General features: G+C 52.3%; 7 protein-coding genes across 7 annotated transcripts; 5 read left to right on the forward strand and 2 right to left on the reverse strand.

Moving 5' to 3' along the window:
• Positions 1 to 782: 782 nt before the first annotated feature.
• On the reverse strand, positions 783 to 2,770 carry SEPMUDRAFT_147874 (uncharacterized protein). Its single transcript, XM_016904571.1, has one exon. The coding sequence runs from the start codon at positions 2,072 to 2,074 to the stop codon at positions 1,190 to 1,192; it is 885 nt and encodes a 294-aa protein (XP_016762139.1). The 5' UTR covers positions 2,075 to 2,770; the 3' UTR covers positions 783 to 1,189.
• Positions 2,771 to 4,175: 1,405 nt separating this feature from the next.
• Positions 4,176 to 7,208, forward strand: SEPMUDRAFT_61991 (WD40 repeat-like protein). Its single transcript, XM_016909583.1, has 2 exons — positions 4,176 to 5,191; positions 6,252 to 7,208. Exons 1-2 carry the CDS (start codon positions 4,230 to 4,232, stop codon positions 7,009 to 7,011), a joined length of 1,722 nt encoding a protein of 573 aa, XP_016762140.1. The 5' UTR covers positions 4,176 to 4,229; the 3' UTR covers positions 7,012 to 7,208.
• Positions 7,209 to 7,578: 370 nt separating this feature from the next.
• SEPMUDRAFT_147876 (Sodium/hydrogen exchanger) lies at positions 7,579 to 10,090 on the forward strand. The gene is made up of 4 exons (XM_016904572.1): positions 7,579 to 7,695; positions 7,783 to 7,874; positions 7,966 to 8,096; positions 8,181 to 10,090. Exons 1-4 carry the CDS (start codon positions 7,682 to 7,684, stop codon positions 9,435 to 9,437), a joined length of 1,494 nt encoding a protein of 497 aa, XP_016762141.1. The 5' UTR covers positions 7,579 to 7,681; the 3' UTR covers positions 9,438 to 10,090.
• Positions 9,434 to 10,936, reverse strand: SEPMUDRAFT_106404 (phospholipase D/nuclease; the record flags this gene model as incomplete). The annotated part of the gene is made up of 1 exon (XM_016900631.1): positions 9,434 to 10,936. The coding sequence occupies one exon, from the start codon at positions 10,934 to 10,936 to the stop codon at positions 9,434 to 9,436; it is 1,503 nt and encodes a 500-aa protein (XP_016762142.1).
• Positions 10,937 to 11,197: 261 nt separating this feature from the next.
• On the forward strand, positions 11,198 to 11,413 carry SEPMUDRAFT_39670 (uncharacterized protein; the record flags this gene model as incomplete). Its single annotated transcript, XM_016908757.1, has 1 exon — positions 11,198 to 11,413. A coding segment is annotated over one exon (216 nt), but the record flags the coding sequence as incomplete, so codon positions are not given.
• An 889-nt stretch (positions 11,414 to 12,302) lies between these two features.
• On the forward strand, positions 12,303 to 15,530 carry SEPMUDRAFT_162248 (acetyl-CoA synthetase-like protein; the record flags this gene model as incomplete). The annotated part of the gene is given in 9 exon segments (XM_016907990.1): positions 12,303 to 12,405; positions 12,456 to 12,643; positions 12,663 to 13,166; positions 13,220 to 13,306; positions 13,373 to 13,525; positions 13,606 to 14,131; positions 14,291 to 14,508; positions 14,569 to 15,240; positions 15,277 to 15,530. 9 exon segments carry the CDS (start codon positions 12,303 to 12,305, stop codon positions 15,505 to 15,507), a joined length of 2,682 nt encoding a protein of 893 aa, XP_016762144.1. The 3' UTR covers positions 15,508 to 15,530.
• A 554-nt stretch (positions 15,531 to 16,084) lies between these two features.
• SEPMUDRAFT_115317 (cytochrome P450 oxidoreductase) lies at positions 16,085 to 18,017 on the forward strand (the record flags this gene model as incomplete). Its single annotated transcript, XM_016901150.1, has 3 exons — positions 16,085 to 17,514; positions 17,663 to 17,848; positions 17,909 to 18,017. The coding sequence occupies 3 exons, from the start codon at positions 16,085 to 16,087 to the stop codon at positions 18,015 to 18,017; spliced, it is 1,725 nt and encodes a 574-aa protein (XP_016762145.1).
• Between the last annotated feature and the right edge of the window lie 139 nt (positions 18,018 to 18,156).

The raw sequence follows: 18,156 nt of genomic DNA on the forward strand, positions 1-18,156 counted from the left end.
TATATCTATAGAAAAAAAAATAGATAAGAAGTAAAAAAAAAAACTTCGAATAATAAAAACCTTCCTTCCCTTCTATACTTCCAACTTTCCCTCTCCCCCGGGACAGAGAGAGAAAGATAAAGTAAACAAGGACCCTTCAATCGTTCATTCAAATTAATTTATTCTCGAAAGTCTCACGAGACTTTTTATTTTCTTTTAATTGTCTTTAATTGTTTTATTTAATTGTCTTTAATATTCTTTAAAGTAAAAGTCTCTTTTCTTTCGAATCCTGTCTTCTTTTTTGCTATATTAAAGAAAGATTAAATCAAAAAAAACACTGTCAAAAAAACGCTATCAAAAAAATCCAAATTCCAAAATTAACATCTAAAATTTGACAATTATACAAAAAAGAAATTAACAAAAAACCAAAAAAAAAGAAAAAAAGAAAAGAAAGAAAAAAAGAAAATCCAAAAATCCAAAGAAAAAGTAGCAAGAGAAGTATTCAATATATTACGAAATTCATGGTGTGTACATTATTGGGTGGCAGAGGTGCTTCCTAGAAATAGTATACCTACCTGACCGACCTGACCTATTAGCTTGGCCAAGGGACTGTTCTACAAGAAAAAAAAACATTGGCGGACCTTGGACATGTTTTTACAAGGCAGTAATAAGTATAGGTCAGGTACCTTTATTATTGAAATGAGGCTCGCGAGATTATGGACGCTGGTCCCGGATAAAGCAAATCGGATGGGAAGCTCGAATAAGGGTCGGGAATAAGTGTCGTGATTGGCTTTCGTGTCAAAAAAAAAGTAAAAGTCTACTTGGAGTCGGCACTTCATCTGCGGCAAAACCGGGCATTGTCGACCATGCCACAAAGGTTGCTCAGATGATATGCCACTATGCACGCACGCGAAATAAAAAGCAGAACAAATTTGGAAACGCCCAGAACTGATCGAGCTGATCGCGATCAGTTCCGAATTTCGCCAAATGCCACAACGCCATGCTAAACTCGCCGCGAGCTCACTGTGCAAAAAATTCCTGCTTCACTGATCCCCATTCCATGAAAAACGCCTTTTGTTCCATATGTATTAGTGGTCGTTGGAGTTGCCGATAGTGGGTACGCTCGTAACGGTAAACGGTAGCGTGTTATTGGTGCGGTGACAGTCATACCCATTCTCTCTGGCGTGGTCGATAATTGAGCGGCGGCTGTTCACGCCGCCGCTTGAGATGCTTGTTGGTTGGCCACGTTCGCCACCAGCGCACCATTATCAGGCACTGAGTAGGTGCGTGATGCCCGACGCTGAGCCATCAGCCGGTTGAGCTCAAAGTGGTTGCCGCGCTCCGACTGCTCCTTGAGGTATTGTTCGAGATCTGGTGGCAGGGTCTGTCCTTGCTCCCAGGCGGCAATGATTCGTTGGCTGTAGGTTCGTTCTCTGGCCCGTTGACGACGGCGCTGCAAATCACCTACGTGCTGCTCGAGGGCTGTCTCTTCTGAAGCTGTTTCCTGCTCCGTATCCGCCTCGACATCGGCAGACTCTTCCCTATCCGTCTCGGAGTCCACATCATCCATGTCCTCGTCGTCTTCGTCAATGGTAGGCTGTCGATTTCGACTCGTCTCCGCGTCTTCCACGACAATGGAGATGTCGGTCTTCCTCGTGATGCTATTTCTTCTCGCGTCTTCGGCAGCTCTGATGTCTCTGCGGTCCACAAATGGACCAATCTCGTCCCCCGTAGTGTCTACCACTTTGACGCCTTCATCCTTCTCGTAGCGCTCCCTCGCCCACTTGGTGCCTTCCCAGCAGCAGAAGTCCTGAATCTCTCCGTAAGTCAGGCCGAGGTGGTCAAAGGCCTCGAACAAGCGCTTGTGATGTTTGAAGCGCCCCAAGCGCATGCGGTGAGGACGATGGCAGTAGTTGAGTCCTGGATAGCGGGCTTCGGTCGAATTGAGGTCACCGTAGAAGGTGGCGACTTCAATGCGTACTTCGGGCACCAGATTCCTAGCCAGATGTGCCGAGAAGGAAGGCGGGTCGCTTGGGTGTGGTTGAGGAAACAGGTAGGAGTAGAGCAGGTGGGCAACCGGCGTTTGGCGCTTCATGGCTGTGCGAGAGACGGGGTGGTGGTGGTGGTGGTGGTGGTGGTGACGGCAGTGACGGCAGTGACGGTGACTGACGGTGACGGTGCGGTCTCGTTGGTGGTGGTGGTGGTGGTGGTTGAGGAGGACGTATGCAGTGTCAGTGGGCGAAGGAAGAGAGGCGGTAGGCAGGGTGGATGTGAGCGGTGGTGGTGGTGGTTGTTGTGGTTGTGGTGGTGGTGGTGGTGGTGGTGGTGTGGTGGTGGTGGTGGTGAGGGCGATGTAGCACGATAGGCTCTGGCAGTGTGATGACAGGGTGGAAATGGCCGTGCAGCCGTTGGCGTCTGGAGTGTGCGCTTGCCTGCCCGCCTGCCGCACCACTGCTCGGGTGACACTGACACGCTCGGCTCGGTGGGGAGGGCAAGTGCGTCGGAGGAAGCGGGAAGGCGGGACCGGGGAGGGATGAAAGTGGGGGAGAGTGCAAGTGCGAATGGAAGTGGAAAGGGAGAGGGAGAGGGTTGGGAGAGGGAGAAGCAAAGGGAGAAGCACAGGGAGAAGCAGAGGGAGAGGGAAGGACAAGGGGAAGGGGAAGGGGAAAGAGAAAGGGAGATGGTCCCCCCCGATGCTGAGCGCGATGACACGGGGACAGACTGCTGTCAGATCCGATGCCAACAGCAGCGTAGAAGTCTGCGAGATCAGGGAGATTCAGGGAACAAGGACAGGACAACAGGACGACAGGAGAACAGGACAACAAGACACAGGACACAGGACACACTGCACGCAACACAGAATTATCAGGATACATTGCGGAAAGTGGTCCACGTGGTCGGCCGGAGGGCCGAGTAGGTGCTGGGTTCTGGTGGTGGAGGCACTGGTGGGTGCGTGTGGCAGACTGGCGGACTGGCGGACTGGCGGACTGGCGGACTGGCGGACTGGCAGTGTGGCAGCCTGGCAAGTGGCAATGGATGATGGCAGCAAATGCAATCCAATCCCTTTGACTTCTATAGATCGAAAGCTAGCCGTCGTGCCCTGTCTGCCCTGCAGCAACGGCCTTCTTGGAAAACACTGCTACACCTCCTAGGAGGTGGAGGTATACTGCAAGACAGCACCATCCCTACGTGGCACTCGTCCCAATGCCGGCTGTGGTTACCCGAGAGAGGCAAAGAGATGGGCACGCTCCTGTGAGCGTGAGCGTGTGACCTTGAACCCATTGATTGCCCTTGGATGAAGCTTCTTCGGCTTCTGCTTCTTGCACAGACTCACTTGATCAGACTTCATCTCTAGATTCGTAGGATCGAGTCAACCCGTTTACAACCGATCCTCGTCCTCGTCAGCGCGTCTTCCTACCCGCCTTGGCCGCTCCAGTCCCCCGCCACTCTCACACGCTCGCTCGTTCACGCTACTTGTGTTCCCCGTCCCCTTATTGCCCTCCGCCCAGAACCCAAAACAAATCCGCCGTCCCGGTGAATCCGCCCGCCTACCGTATTGCGCAACGAGGGTGCGAAGGCCGACATGTGCAATGCCTCCCAGCTTGCACTTAGCTTACACCCCGTCGAACCCTGCATGATTAGATCAAACCTAGTTCCGCCTGCGGCCCCCGGGTCTCTAAGGTATGGCGGCATACCCAAAGGGCCCAAGCACCAGAGAACAACCGCAAGATGTGTCCGTGATGATGATACCATGGAGGCGCGGCGGGCGAAGGTGTATGCGCTGGCTGAGCTACCTAGACACACTCTCGTCAGCTGCAAACGCAGGATTGCATAGGCGAAGTGCATATCACTATGGCTTCGCCTTCCTGCGTAACGCGTAAAATTACCTCGTACGGCTGTATCTCAACTCCCGTCTTGAAGCACTGAGGTGTCGGATAGTGCCCGGGGAGGTGTATGTATGTGTGTAGAAGTGGAGATTTATCCATGAGTGTGGAGGTATCTGCCAGAAGTCGTGGCTCGCTTCCCCGACTTATGCCGCATCACTCTACTGACGGGACTTCACCTCTGCATCTTTTGCAAAATTTCATCTCGAGACCGCATACCGGCAGGACATGCCCGCGAGACGCGCATGACCTCCAGAATCGAATCGGGATCGCCCCATCGATAGATCCACAACATCATCTGATTGCAAAACACGGTGTCCCCGGTGTGGCTACTACTGGTCGAAAGCACCGGTCTCCGCTGGCAAGATGCCCACAAAGTGTGTCGGTAGCTTGGCTACGTCGGCGGATAATTATCTCTTCGCTCTCGCAAAGGGTACAGGTACTGGCACACATCTCGCTACGATTGGGTCCGACGATGCGCTACGATATGTGGACGCTACTTCGCTCCAGGCCACGAACACCGTCGCAAACGCTCATTCCGGCCTTTCGTGTCTTCAGGCTGCCACCCACGCGAGCTTCGTGACGGGTGGCCGTGATGGTCTGGTCCGGTGTTGGGACGCTCGCGCACAAAGGGGCATTGAGATGCTTGATCCCAAGGCAAACGGAATCTCGTCGTTGGCATGCCGCGAACAGTACATTGCGGTCGGTACGGAGAGTCTGAAAGAAGGTCTCGGAGATGTCAGTGTATTGCTTTTTGATACACGAAATCCGAGACAACCTATACGACAGTATAATGAGTCCCATACCGATACCGTGACGCAGCTGCAGTTCCATCCTGCGCAACCGCACGTGCTCTTGTCTGGTAGCACCGACGGGCTGGTCTCGGTATTTGACGTGAACCACGAGGATGAGGATGATGCGCTGCAACAGGTGCTGAATCCGAGATCTGCCGTCCACTGCGCCGGATTTCTGGCCCACGATGAAGCATATGTTGTCTCGACGGACGAGAAATACTCGATCTACACTCTCGCCAAGACTGCAGCAGAGGATGAGGAGTTGCCACCGCCTACTCAATTTGGGGATGTGCGCGACCAGCTCGACTGCATGTATGTGATTGACATCCTCGTGCAGCCAGATGGACCGCCTCTGATTGCCTATGGGCACAACGAGAAGCGCACGCTGGGAATCTCCTCACTCGGCATTCCTGGAGCCTGGGCTTTTGGCCAGAAGATTGATCTTCCTGGTGCTCATGGAGAGGAAGTCGTACGAGATCTGTTGCTCATCGAAAAGCGAGCATTCAGCTGCGGAGAGGATGGGAACGTCAAAGCGTGGGCACTGGGATGAGAATCACACATGTAGGTCAGTCAGCATTTCTTTCGTGCTGCCTCGAGCAGCAGCAGCATGACATCCCAGGGTGCAAGGCTACACTTTTTTCCGTCCCAGTTATGTCCCGTGGTGATCAGCTACACGTGTACGTGTAGCGCTTCTCCAGACTGCCAACCCCCCCTTTTTTTCACCTACTACTGCCTGAGCACGCTTACTCTCGTCCCTCCTTATATCCTTGCGCGCCTCCTACCTTTGTCATCACCGCGCACACATCGATACCCGATGGCACAGCTCACGACCGAAAGCAATATCAGCTGCTTTTCAGGTTATTGCTACTTCGTTTTCCCCACACGATGGTGAAAATACCATGAGGTTTGAGCGCGCGTCACAAAGCTTGGCAAAATCAAGACTTGCCACGATCTCATGGAGTTGGAATGATTGTGTGTATGTACTCTCCATTGAGCAGAGAGGTGGCGGCTCACAGTTTGACTTTTCGTGAGCTATATGTATGTAATGGAGATTGGAGAGGGGAGAGGGACGCGGGTGTAGACATTGCGAGAAGGACATCGTGTCTGTGAAGCAAGGGCGAGCTGGTGATGTCTAGGGGTGGCAAGATACCTTATGTATTGGCTACATGAATACATCCACCTCATATACATAAATGTATTACTGTATATACCTCGATTCATGCCCCGTTGAGACACACAACAGTGAAGATTGAACGTTTTGATCGGGCAGGGATGTTTCCGCGATAGAGTTATGCAGCCGATATTCGAACTCTTTGAAAGTTTAACTACCAGGTAGGTATGTTCCATAAGTTATGCACACCACCAACCAAGACTACTACATGTAGGTACACCAATCAGACCAGCTCATCGGCAATTGCTACCCCAGTATATCCAGAGAACCTCACCCTGCCCTGCGAGTCGCCCCGTACGACGTCAACCACCTACCAACAAAACATCTTATTACAAATACATGTACCGTCCATGTCGTGATATCGTCTTGCTTTTTTCGCGAGTCCTGTAGTGTTTTTGTTCTGGAAGTTGCTTGATGATAGAGTATATCATCTCTCTCACAAAAGTTGGAAGCTCTCGCAGACCACAGCAACAGCGGGCACTCACCCTCCTCCACACCAACACTTTCGACCACCCTCTCCAGGTTCCCCCTCCCCACATCCATCACCATGACCCAAATGAAGGAACCAGCAGACATCCGCGCCATCAAATCCTTGATTCAAGACTTCTTCAACGCCATCAACGCCGCAGATACCAAAGCTCTCGGTCACACATTCCTCCCCAACGGAACTCTCGCGATCATCAGACAAGACCCGCCGAGGAACCCGACAAGTGGTAGCGGAAGTAGTGGCAGTGGCAGTCAGGAAGACTATTACCCACAATACGCAGCTCTACCTACCCCTACAGGACCTCCTCCTACTGGTAGTGATAACAATGATAGCAATACCACAACAACAGCATCAGAAGAGCAAAAAATCTCTGTTATCATGCGCAGCTCCATTGAAAAATTCATCAAACTCATCGACGAAGCTTCCAGAAAACGCCGAGAGGGTGGAGCGCCGGATTTGAAAATTGTCGAGACGCCGGATTTGGATGCGACGGATGTCAAGGTGGATGCGTTGTTTGGCATGGCGTGGAGTCCGTTCAAGGTGACGTTTGATGGGGTGTTGCATCATTATGGCACGATTGTGTACACGTTGTGCAAGAAGAAGAAGGAGGGAGAGGAGGATGGATGGAAGATTGCGGGGTTGACGCAGAATTATAGGAGGGCCGTGGGGTGGGAGAAGGAGAGTGAATTCATGTGATTTGGTGGTGATGGAGAGAGGATGTGTTGAAAGGAGATTGCCCTCGTGGGACTACAAGTCTCTTGTCCTGTATGTCTGTATGTGTCTCGCTCCCAGACAGTACAAAACATCAAATGTCTGGATTGCGGACGCAGCTACGAATAGACTTACCTCCTAGGTTGCCCAGTATTGTATGATTTTACAGATACCTATATCTACCTGGGCAATTGATTTGGCAAGAAGAAGAGGACGGAAAAGTCGTGGCGTCCGCTTATTTCCAGCTGATTATCAGACTCGACTTTCGTCACGGAGTCAACTCACGCACTGTACCTTACCCACTGCAGAAGAGTATGTCTTGTGCTGCATCTCGTGAGAAGCTTGCTCTAGACACATTATGGTCTCCGAGCATGTAATAGAACACAAAATAGAGGAGGTGAGGTGAAGAGGATATCGAAAGATGGAAGTGTCGAGAACATGAAATTTTCCACGAAGCGCGAAGAGCGGTGACGGCATCACGTTTCGATCATACCTGACTTGGTACCTTCCTGTTGCATCCATCAACATCGACAACACCTACACCTACACATACCTACACCTACCTACACCACCACCACCACCACCACCACCCAACATCTTCCCTAAAGAGGTCAAGACCGAGACTCACCCTCTCCCCATGTGAACACGCATCAAAATGGTGTGGGATCAGTGCGTACCTACCTAGACCTCACCAAACCATCATGCCCACACCACCCGCCATCGCTGACCATGCATACTCCCATTTTCCCACCTCAGAATCGAGGCAACGCCTCCTCATATCACGTACTTGCTCTTGTCGACTTTTCTCATCAGCTATGTGCTCTTCACCAACTTCCTGAGAAATCGCCGTATGTGTGCCCAACGAGACGAAAAGACGACGAGGTCGAAATTGGGATGCGGAACTGACCATGCACGCCATGATATATCTATCTACCTTAGTGCATCTTTCTGAGCCTCCCATTGCGCTCATAGTGGGCATTCTTCTTGGTCCTGCAGTGCTGCAATGGCTCACGCCGAACTTTTGCGACTCCGAGGGCTGTGGTAGTGAATTTGCTGGAGGGTGGGGATGGGTGAGTTGGCAAACGAGATCGTGTCGTGATGACAAGTGAAAAAAAAGGAAACTTGAGACATACTAATATGAGAGATATCCACAGGGCGACGGAACAGTTCAAGAAATCACGAGAGTCATTGTAGGCATTCAAGTCTTCGCCGTTGGTGTGGAACTACCCAAATACTATGCAAGTCGCCACTGGAGATCCGTTGCCATGTTACTGGGACCCGTGATGGCTTTTGGATGGGGCATCTGCGCCATCTTCGCCAAATACATTTTTCAAATCGACTGGTCAACGGCTTTGGTCATCTCGGCATGTCTAACCCCCACGGATCCCGTCCTGGCAGCAAGTATCCTGTCCAACTCGCAGTTCTCGACACGCGTCCCGAAGAGACTAAAGGACATGTTGAGCGCCGAGTCGGGCTGCAATGATGGCGTCTCCTTTCCCTTTCTCTACATGGGATTGTTCTTCTTGACGCAGCACAGCACCGGCGATGCCGTCAGGGATTGGTTTCTCATCACTATTCTATGGCAATGCACGTTCGGTATCTTCATCGGACTGGTCATTGGCGTGACTTTCAATTGGGTTCTACGCTTCAGCGATGCGAGAAACTACATCGACAAGGCCGGTTTCACCGTCTTCTATCTCCTCCTTGCCATCTTTTGCGTTGGCGTAGGATCGACTTTGGACTCGGATGACTTCCTCGTGGCATTCGGTGCGGGATACGGCTTTGCTAGAGACGGCTGGTTTGCAAAGAAGACCAAAGAAGCACATCTGCCCCATATCATCGACCTGCTTCTCAACTCGAGCATGTTTGTCTATGTCGGCACGATATTGCCCTTCCAATCCTACCACGATAAGATCTTGACACCCTGGATCACTGTTCCGCGGTTACTCGGATTTCTGGTTCTCGTCTTGCTGTTCAGACGGATTCCAGTCGTGCTCGCCACCTACCGATTCATTCCCGACATTAGAACGATTCGAGAAGCACTCTTCTGTGGACACTTTGGGCCTATGGGACTCGGTGCTCTCTTCCTGGCCGTGGAAGGGCGAGCTGTGCTGGAAACGGGGACCAGCACGCCAGATAGTCACCCACCAGAGTACTCGCCTCCTTTGACCGATCGACAAAAAGCAATCGAGACCATTTGGCCGGTAGTCTCATTCATCGTTCTTGGAAGCACTCTTGTCCATGGACTCAGCGTTCTCGTATTGAGCGTCGCTTCGCATTTGAGAAAGTATAAAAAGGATCGTGCGGGAGTAGTCGCGGCTGAGACGGACCCTCTCACTGGTATGGTTCACGATGAGGGTGATGGCGGCAGTGCCTCGGAGACTACCGACGACGAACACGGACAGGTTTAGCTTTGAGTGCTGCTGTCGTAGACTAGCTTTGTGCGGCCCTCCAGCGCGGATTGTAGGCTCTGCATCACCTGTGTGACTAGCTCATGGGAGTAAAAAGCTACACCTAGCTCTTGACTTGTGTACCAGGATGCACGATCCATATTTCCACTGCCGAAGACGATGGCTTCCTCGTCCACCACGGTGAGTTTGAGATGAGACTGCACGGGCTCCGCATCGCCGCCTGTCTTTGCCTTTGCCGCTGCTCCTGAACGTGGTTCATAATACGACACGCGTAGCGAGCCCATTGTTCCCCCTCTCCCCGCTTCCAAATCCCCCATTCGCCGCTCCCGCTCCAGCACCGCCCTCTGATACTTCTTCACCAACCCCCTCACACACCACCCCGTCGTCCTCCCCGCCGTCACGAGTTGTTCCACCCTCATCAATCTCTCACTCGTCACAATCGTCACTTGCACGCCCCGCTCGACCGCTGCTCCCCAGAGTGCGTCGAGCACGGGTGCACAGGTGAGATTGGGCGTTTGGATGTAGATGCTTTTGTGCGCGGTGGTGAAGAGGTGGAGGAGTTCGAGGTTGAGAGGGGTTGGAGGGGCTGGAGAGGGGGGTTGCCAGGGAAAGAGGTGGAAGTGTGGGTTGCGGTGGTGTGGGGAGGGGAGGAATTTGTAGGGTATGTTTGGGAGGGTTGTTGTTGTTGTGCTAGGGGAGTTGTGGTGGTGGAAATCTTCTTGGTCTTCTTGGTCTTCCTGGTCTTGGTCTGGTTCTTCTTCTTCTTCTTCTTCTTCTTCTTCTTCTTCTCCTTCTTCTTCTTCTCCTTCTCCTTCCTCTTCTTCTTCTTCTCCTCCCCCATCCCCCTCACTCCTCCAATTCTCCTCCCAAAACTCCACAAACTTCCTCACCACCCCTTCCCCTTGCACCCTCACCCCTCCTTCAAACCATTCTTCCCACGAAACATTACAACTCGGCAACCACACCTCTTTGCGATCCACAATGACAAATTTCGGATGCCATACACTAAACGGTAAGAAGAAAATACTCTTGATTTCTAAATCTAAACCGCGCCACAATTCTTTTTCTTTTTCCTCTTTTTCTGATGATGATGATGATGACGATAATGACGATGATGATGGTGACAACAATCCCCTTTTCCCAAAAACCTCCTCACCAGAATAAACTTTCCCTTGCTTCGAAGAAGTATGAGTTAATTTCTGCCAAACTGAAGACGAGGAGAAACCGATTCGGACTTTTATTTTCTTTTGTTGTTCCTTCCCCTTCTTCTTCTTCTGTTGTTGTTGTTGTAAAGCATGACTTTTCTCACTCAACTGCAGTAAAGTCTCACGAAGACGAGCAAGTGTCTCGCTCGCCGTGGACCAGAAACAGGTAATCAGAATGACTTCGTGTTGCGCGGATAGAATTGCGGGCAGAATGGAGGTCTGGTAGATTTGGAGGCCGGTGGTGAAGGGGAGGGGGGTGATTGTTGCGAGGGCTTGGGAGGGGGAGGAGGACATGTTGATGGGAAGGGAATGGGAGGGGAGGGGAGATGGGAGATGTTGTTGGGTAGGTAGTTGGTTGTTGTTGTTGATGATGATGATGGTGATGTTTTGGGACGGGACGGGACGGTTTATCGGGATCGGGTACGCAATTTACGGAAATCTAGATGTTGCAAGGGGGACAAAAATATCGATCGGCTGGAGAGTTTTGCCTAAGGCTGCAAGAGTAAAAGAAATTCTAGAATTCCCTCAAAGAGAATTCTCGTCAAGACATTGTAGGACAAGCTGGCCGAGTTTCCGTCTCTGAGCGACATCTATATGCCTGTGCACGCCGCTCTGGAGAACGAGACGGTGTTGGAGCAGCAGCATAGGATAGTAAGCAACAGTGTCGATACGATCTTGTGCATTCAGGTGCGATACTCCGTCACCGACCTGGAGACAGTCGCCAAGATCGTCTACCGTCTGCTCCAGCCGGGTAGAAAGTTGATTTTCTAGGAGCACTGTGCGAGCACGTATTGGTAGCCGAGAGTTGTTCGGCGTAAGTACATATTATACCCATCCATCACACCCACGTTCCGAAATATCATGGACGCAGAGCCCCTTTTCTATCATCTCATTGAAAATATCTTTCGCTTCCAGGGGGATATAATGTGATTTGGTCAGCACTCGTCGGCTACTAACTACTGTCATCTCGGAGTCGACGTCCAGGCTACCGTCCTCTACGCTGGCTCGTGGGATGCGACTGTGTTGGGTCATGATGAGATGGCGGGCTACAACTTGATGCCACATTTGTGGGGTTGTCTGACCGAGCAAGTAAAAGGAACTGATTAGGGCGTGTGAGAGCAAGTGAGGGAGTGCAGTGGTTAAAGTGTTTTCGGAGGGGTGGGGGGCGGGGGCTCGTCCCGCTGATCGGGAATCGGGCCGCGTGGACACACTAATAACAACAAACCTCCTAAACACACTTCGGATTCGTGCCTCTTCCGGAGCTATACTACTACCTCCTATACCGGACAGGGGAACTCATTGTGATGGTTGCGACCGAGGGTATGTCCGTGTTGCTTCGCGAGCGGATAATGGCTCCCGCATCGACGACTTTCCAACTTCCCTCACCGACACCGCCATCCGGCCTCCCTCGCTGAGTTACCTTATTTCAATGGCAGTCCGCTTTCGCTATTGTCCGCCCTCCGCAGTCGATTCGAGCCTGCTGCAGCACCACGCTTCCGTAGACGATCGCAATCAGATCATTTGTAGCCAGTGCCGGCGCACTCTTGTTCCTGTCCCTCGTGCTGCAGCATCATCGGGGAAGCGCCGCCCTACTCTTCAAGGAGTTCACCCTGAGAAGCAGAGCATAGAGCGTATCCTATCGGCAGACACGAGAGTAATCATGTCATCCAAGAACATCACCGTCGTAGATCTGTTCGACCAGGCCGCACTGCGCGATCCTTCTGGCATCGCGGCCACGTTCGACGGGAAGAGTGTCTCGTACGGTCAGCTTCGAAATGCCTCGATACGCAGAGCGGTCCGACTGCGCGCACAGGGGTGCAACCTCGTGATAAAGTCCCGCTGCTCACGACCATAGGCTTGGACATGCTGGTAAGCATGCTTGGCATTCTGAGGACAGGCGCATGTTATTGCCCCATCGATGTGATTGCATGGAGTCCGGCGAGGATCCTGACTGCGTTGCGCGCTGTGGGCAGTGCATTGTTGGCGTCAACAGTCGCGCGCGTGGACGTCGTCGAGCAAGCGGGAGGCTACCAATTATGTGCCGTGTCTGTCCACCGTCCGGGGGCAAATGCGTATGGAGGACCTCATCTATATCATCTTCGCCAGCGGGACTACGGGTAACCCCAAGGACGTCATGGTCTCGCATGGCAGCGCCGCTCACCTCATCTGTCAGGACTTTCCGGGCGCGATGCGAGTCCGTCCTTCCGAAAGAGTGCTCTTGTTCTTCTCTGTCGCTTTTGACGGTTGCGCTGGTCTGATCTTCTCCACCATCTGCCACGGCGGCACCCTCGCCATGGCCACGCCGAGTGATGTGATTGATGTGGCGGGTACTTGCACGACGCTGGTGGTGACGCCTTCGACTCTGGCTAGTCTGACGCCCATTCCGCAGTTTGATCGCGTCACAGGTATCTATATGGGCGGAGAGGCCCCCAGCGACATTCTCGTGCAGAGGTCGACCACGCCGACGAGAAAGGTGTATAATTGTTATAGGCCCATAGAAGGCACAACAGCCGTCTCCAGCACCGTATGTTCCGATCACTCTCCCCGCCAACGAACTGTGCTGACCCTAAGGCAAAGGTAATGCAACCCGGTGGACCGATCGTGCTAGGCGAGTTAGTCTCGGGCGTCGAGATCATCTTGGTGGACGATGAAATCGAACATAGTGTTTAACAGGGCGAGATTTGCATTCGCGGGCCCTGCCTTGCGGTGGGCTATCTCAACGATGAGCAGCGCACGCCAGAGAAGTTCTTCTTTCGTGACGGTGTCCGCCACTATCGAACTGGCGACTTGGCGCGTCGCAACGCTGATGACAGCCTGAGCTTTGTGGCGCGTATAGACCGCATTGTCAAAAACCGTGGATGTTTGGTCAACCTAGAAACCGATGTCAGTGGTGTGGTCGTTCTACGGTGTGATTCACCTGCCTGGAAAGGGGCTCTGCTGACTTGATCTCTTCCCGGGTCAAGCCTGCGCTACGCTCATTCCATGCTGTGCAACAAGCTGCTGCATGCGTCTCGCCCACGACCAAGCAACTGGTCGGGTTCGTGACACCCGCGGATGTAGATGTCGCCCAGCTGCGCGAACATCTCGTTGTTTCATGCGACGCCTTCGTGGTACTAGACCTGGTCTTCGCCGTTCACGGATTCCCGCTCACGGCAAATGGAAAAGTCGATGCCAAAGCCCTGCTATCCGCTATGCCTTCGACCGCAGCTACCTCGGTCGAGACATCCTCCTCGTTGACCAATTCTCTAGCGTGGCGATCGCTAGTTAAAGGCTTCACTGCTGTTTTTGCACAGCCTACGAGCCAGATTAACGCGGCATCTTCTTTCAGTGCCTTGGGTGGCAACTCTCTCGCTGCTGTAAAGCCCATGTCACGTCTGCGACACGAGGATTTCCGTTTACCACTGCCCAAGATCTTTGAACTGGACACTTTTGCGGCTATGGCAGGGTTTCTGATCCAGTCTCAGTCATCGAAAGAGGAGGAAGAAGAAGGTGACTCGTCCAGCGCGCCACTTACAACGCACCAGATGGAGTTGCTACGGCAGACTCAGGCTCATATGGACGCCAATTATATTTTCTGCTCTTTGACCAGGCGGACGACTGCCGGCGACAAGCTTGCTCCCACACCAACTTGCTTACGCCGAGCCTGAGAGAAGCTGTTCCAGCGCTATGATATCTACCGAGCGAAGCTGGACCTCGCCTCCGGCTTACAAACGATCTGTGATAGTCCCTCGTATAAATGGTCAGAATTTTCTGCCGATAATGTGGAACAAGTCCAGCTCATATCCACCCGCGATGCTCTCTGGACTCGACTGCGTGCGCAAGAGCGTCCTACGTCGCCAAACATGCCCGATTTCTGGATTTTCTACGTCCCTGGAGAGATCACGCATATAAATTGGATGATGCACCACACGTATAGCGATGCATAGTCTTTGGGAATCGTGCTGCGTGACCTGGAGGCTCTCCTAGAAGACGCAGATCGAGACTTGTCGCCAGCTCCCGGCTTTCTGCCTCTCGCTCGGAGACTGGCCACACGAGCTACTCGGGATCAAGATGCTATCAACACTTATTGGCGAGAGTATGTACATCCTTACGCAAAGGAAGTGCGCTTACTGAAGCTACCTCCCCAATCGCTATCCACATTCGTCGCTACGAGTCTGGACCAGGAAGATGGGCATACCTTACGGAAAGAAGTGCCGGGCATTTCCAAGGCATCTTTGGACACCTTTGCACGCACCAACGGCGTCTCGCCTGCAAACGTTATCTATACGGCTTGCACACTAGTGCTTGCGGCTCGCACAGGCTCTTCGATCGTGGGCACTGAACTCAGTGTGCTGGGTCGCGCACTAGACTTTCCAAATGTCGACCGCATCGTCGGATCATTCAATGGAAGATGTCCATTGCTATTCAAGTTCTCACCAGGTGCTTCGCTTTCAATGACCATGATGGAATTACAGCGGACATATCATGCCGTGAACGAGTGGCAATGGACGTACCCCCAATTCCGACAACACGTCCCTAGGTTGGCCGGCCATACGGAACGAGGCTTCCCTGTGTGTTTAGTGCTTCTCGACATGCCCGTCGACGCGGGCTTGTGGGATGCGAGAGAGCTACAGCTGCTTGGGACGGGCAGCCAGCCAATGAATCGAGACGAGAAAGGAGAGAGGATTACCGTTCATATTGTGCAGCGAGGAGATGCGATTTCTGTTCATTTCGGATACGATCGGAAACGATATGACCACGAGACCGTCGTAGATCTGCAGGAGCATTTTGTTGCGGTACTACAGGCATTGTGCAGTGGTGGTACGAACCTGGATGTTGCAACTTTTCTAACTAATGTCTCCCAGGGAACACATTTAGATTGGTAGAAAATATCGACGCACTGACATAGCCCATATTGCTTCAGGATTTGACGGGCAATCGCGTTAAGCGTGTGTATAGGGAGAGCAGACAGCTGAGAGTAGACGAGTAAGTTTGGCAGCCTTGATACACCTAGATGGCCTGCTGAATACCTATAGTACGTAGGTAGAAGAGTGCCTGCAGGCCGGTTGTCACGTGCAATAGAAGCAGAAGTGCAAGTACTCACTAACTGCAAAGCGTATGCTTCTCTCTCGCATGTGACAGTAGACCTGTGGCCTGGCCCGAGTAGCAAATCCTTTGCTGAAAAATGCGAATTCTTACTCATCCATTCCCCCCTTACCCCTTTCCCCCTGCGACCAGACACGCAGAGAGCTATGAGAGTACAGATGGCCTGACTAGATTCTCGGGCGTGCCTGGCTAGGAAGAGAGCCGAATACCCCTGCCATGCCGGTTTGGGCTGGTGGCCGGCAGATTCTCTCCCACGCAAGGAAATGTCAGCAAACTACGTTCGACGGCTTTATTCTTCGTCTACACCTTTGCCAACAACTTACCCTCTAGTGACTACCATCCCTTTCATTGGCCACGATGGGTGGTAGCGTCGTTCAAGAGCTGTTACAGCAGATACTGTCCCATCCCATACTGGCCGTCAGCGCCGTCGCTGTGCTCTACTTGGCAGGCCTCGCGACTTATCGACTCTTCTTCCACCCACTGTCCAAATACCCTGGACCGAAGATCGCCGCCATCACAGTCTGGTACGAGTTCTACTACGATGCGATCCAGCGCGGGAAATACACATTCGAGATCCAGCGCATGCACGAGAAATATGGGCCAGTGGTACGAATCAGTCCCGAGGAAATCCATGTCAATGAGCCATCTTTCATTGATGAGCTGTACGCTGGAGGTGGCAAGCGAAGGGATAAATATCCCTACTACAGTGGCCAATTCGGCATTCCCGACAGCGTCTTTGGGACTCCAGGACATGACCTTCACCGTCTACGCCGTGGTGCCCTCAATCGGTTCTTCTCCAAAGCCTCCGTCACCCAGCTCGAACCGATTGTGCACACTGCCATAGAGAAGCTCATCTCTCAATTGCGAACACATGCAGGCTCCGGCAAGCCGGTGGCTTTGAACGATGCCTTCAGCTGCATGACTACCGATGTGGTGATGGAGTATGCCTTTGCGAAAAGCTACGACTTCCTGGGCTCCCCGTCATTCCAGCCCAATTTTCACCGCGCCATCATCGCTGGGACGGATATGGGACCCTGGTTCAAACAATTCCCGTGGCTCATTTTCCTAATGAACAAGCTACCAGAATCAATCGTCACCCGTATGAATCCCGAGGCAGCGATATATGTACGCTTCCAAGAGGACATCCGGCAACAGATTCGAAAGACACAAGATCGTCTTGCGACAGATCAGATGGAGGAAATCAAAACCACTGGACCGAGTCGCACCATTTTCCACGAATTGCTCACAGGAGACCTCCCAGCGCAGGAAAAGCGACTCGAGAGACTCTGGCAAGAAGGCCAGATTGTCATCGGAGCCGGAACAGAGACTACAGCGTGGGGACTGAGCGCAACAATCTTCTATCTCCTCGAAAACCCTCTCCTCCTGGCCAAACTACAATCCGAGCTCGCCGAAGCCATTCCCGATCCCACGCAACGAGTCTCCTGGAGCACCCTCGAACAACTCCCCTATCTCAGCGGCGTCGTCAGCGAAGGTCTCCGCCTCTCTTACGGAGTCAGCACACGCCTCCAACGCATCAACCCCGTCGGTCCTCTGCGTTGCACCACTCGCGACCTCAAGACGGGACGTGCTGTGCAGTGGGAATTCCCTGCGGGCACGCCCGTGGGCATGTCTGCGTCGTTGATTCATATGCATCCGGAGCTGTTTCCGGATCCGACGGTGTTTCGGCCGGAACGCTGGTTGGATGAGAAGACGGGGAAGAAACATCATGGTCTTGATGGGTATCTTTTGGCGTTTTCGAGGGGTTCGAGACAGTGTATTGGGATCAAGTGAGTTTTTTTTTTCTTTTCTTTCTACTTCATCTTCGTCTTCTTCTTCGTCTTCGTTTTCTTCTTCGTCTTCTCCTTCTTCCTACTCGAATTCCATTGTAACTCGAGCAACTTGCAAACCGAGCAACTAACTCATACTTTGCAATAGTCTCGCATATGCCGAGCTCTACATGGCCCTCGGATTATTGATTCGACGCATGGGCTCCAGTTTGCGATTGTTCGAAACGACGAAGCGGGACGTGGAAATGGTATATGATCGATTTGTGCCGACGCCAGAGGACGGGACCAAGGGGATCAGGGTATTAGTGCTGGGGAATGCGAAAGAAGGAGAATCGTGAGTGGAGGTTTTTCTGTTTCTCCGTACGTCTGCTGCAGTACTCAAATGAGATGGCAGATTCGAAGACCAAACTAGTCTAGCAGCTGGTCCCGAACACATTCATACATACTATGTGGAAACACAGAAGAAGAGGCGATTCAGGGCTTGGCTCACCCCTTTGGACTGAATGAATGAATGAATGTGGCCGGCAGCAAGCAGTAGTAGCAGCGGAAAGCTAGATACCTAGATAGCATTTGTGTGTATGTATGTAGGTAGTAGTGTTATAAATCAAAAAAAAAAAAGAAGACGTGCTCCCCCCGTATGTG

This window comes from Sphaerulina musiva (genome assembly GCF_000320565.1).
Source record: "Sphaerulina musiva SO2202 unplaced genomic scaffold SEPMUscaffold_3, whole genome shotgun sequence".
NCBI lineage: Eukaryota > Fungi > Ascomycota > Dothideomycetes > Mycosphaerellales > Mycosphaerellaceae > Sphaerulina > Sphaerulina musiva.

Bases quoted from the DNA above. Each gene is read 5' to 3' on its own strand.
- SEPMUDRAFT_147874 (XM_016904571.1), bottom strand. From the start codon at position 2,074: ATGAAGCGCCAAACGCCGGTTGCCCACCTGCTCTACTCCTACCTGTTT.
- SEPMUDRAFT_61991 (XM_016909583.1), top strand. From the start codon at position 4,230: ATGCCCACAAAGTGTGTCGGTAGCTTGGCTACGTCGGCGGATAATTAT. The intron at 5,192-6,251 runs GTGGGCACTGGG...TTGATGATAGAG, and splicing joins GAGGATGGGAACGTCAAAGC to TATATCATCTCTCTCACAAA.
- SEPMUDRAFT_147876 (XM_016904572.1), top strand. The intron at 7,875-7,965 runs GTATGTGTGCCC...TATCTACCTTAG, and splicing joins CAACTTCCTGAGAAATCGCC to TGCATCTTTCTGAGCCTCCC. The intron at 8,097-8,180 runs GTGAGTTGGCAA...AGATATCCACAG, and splicing joins TTGCTGGAGGGTGGGGATGG to GGCGACGGAACAGTTCAAGA.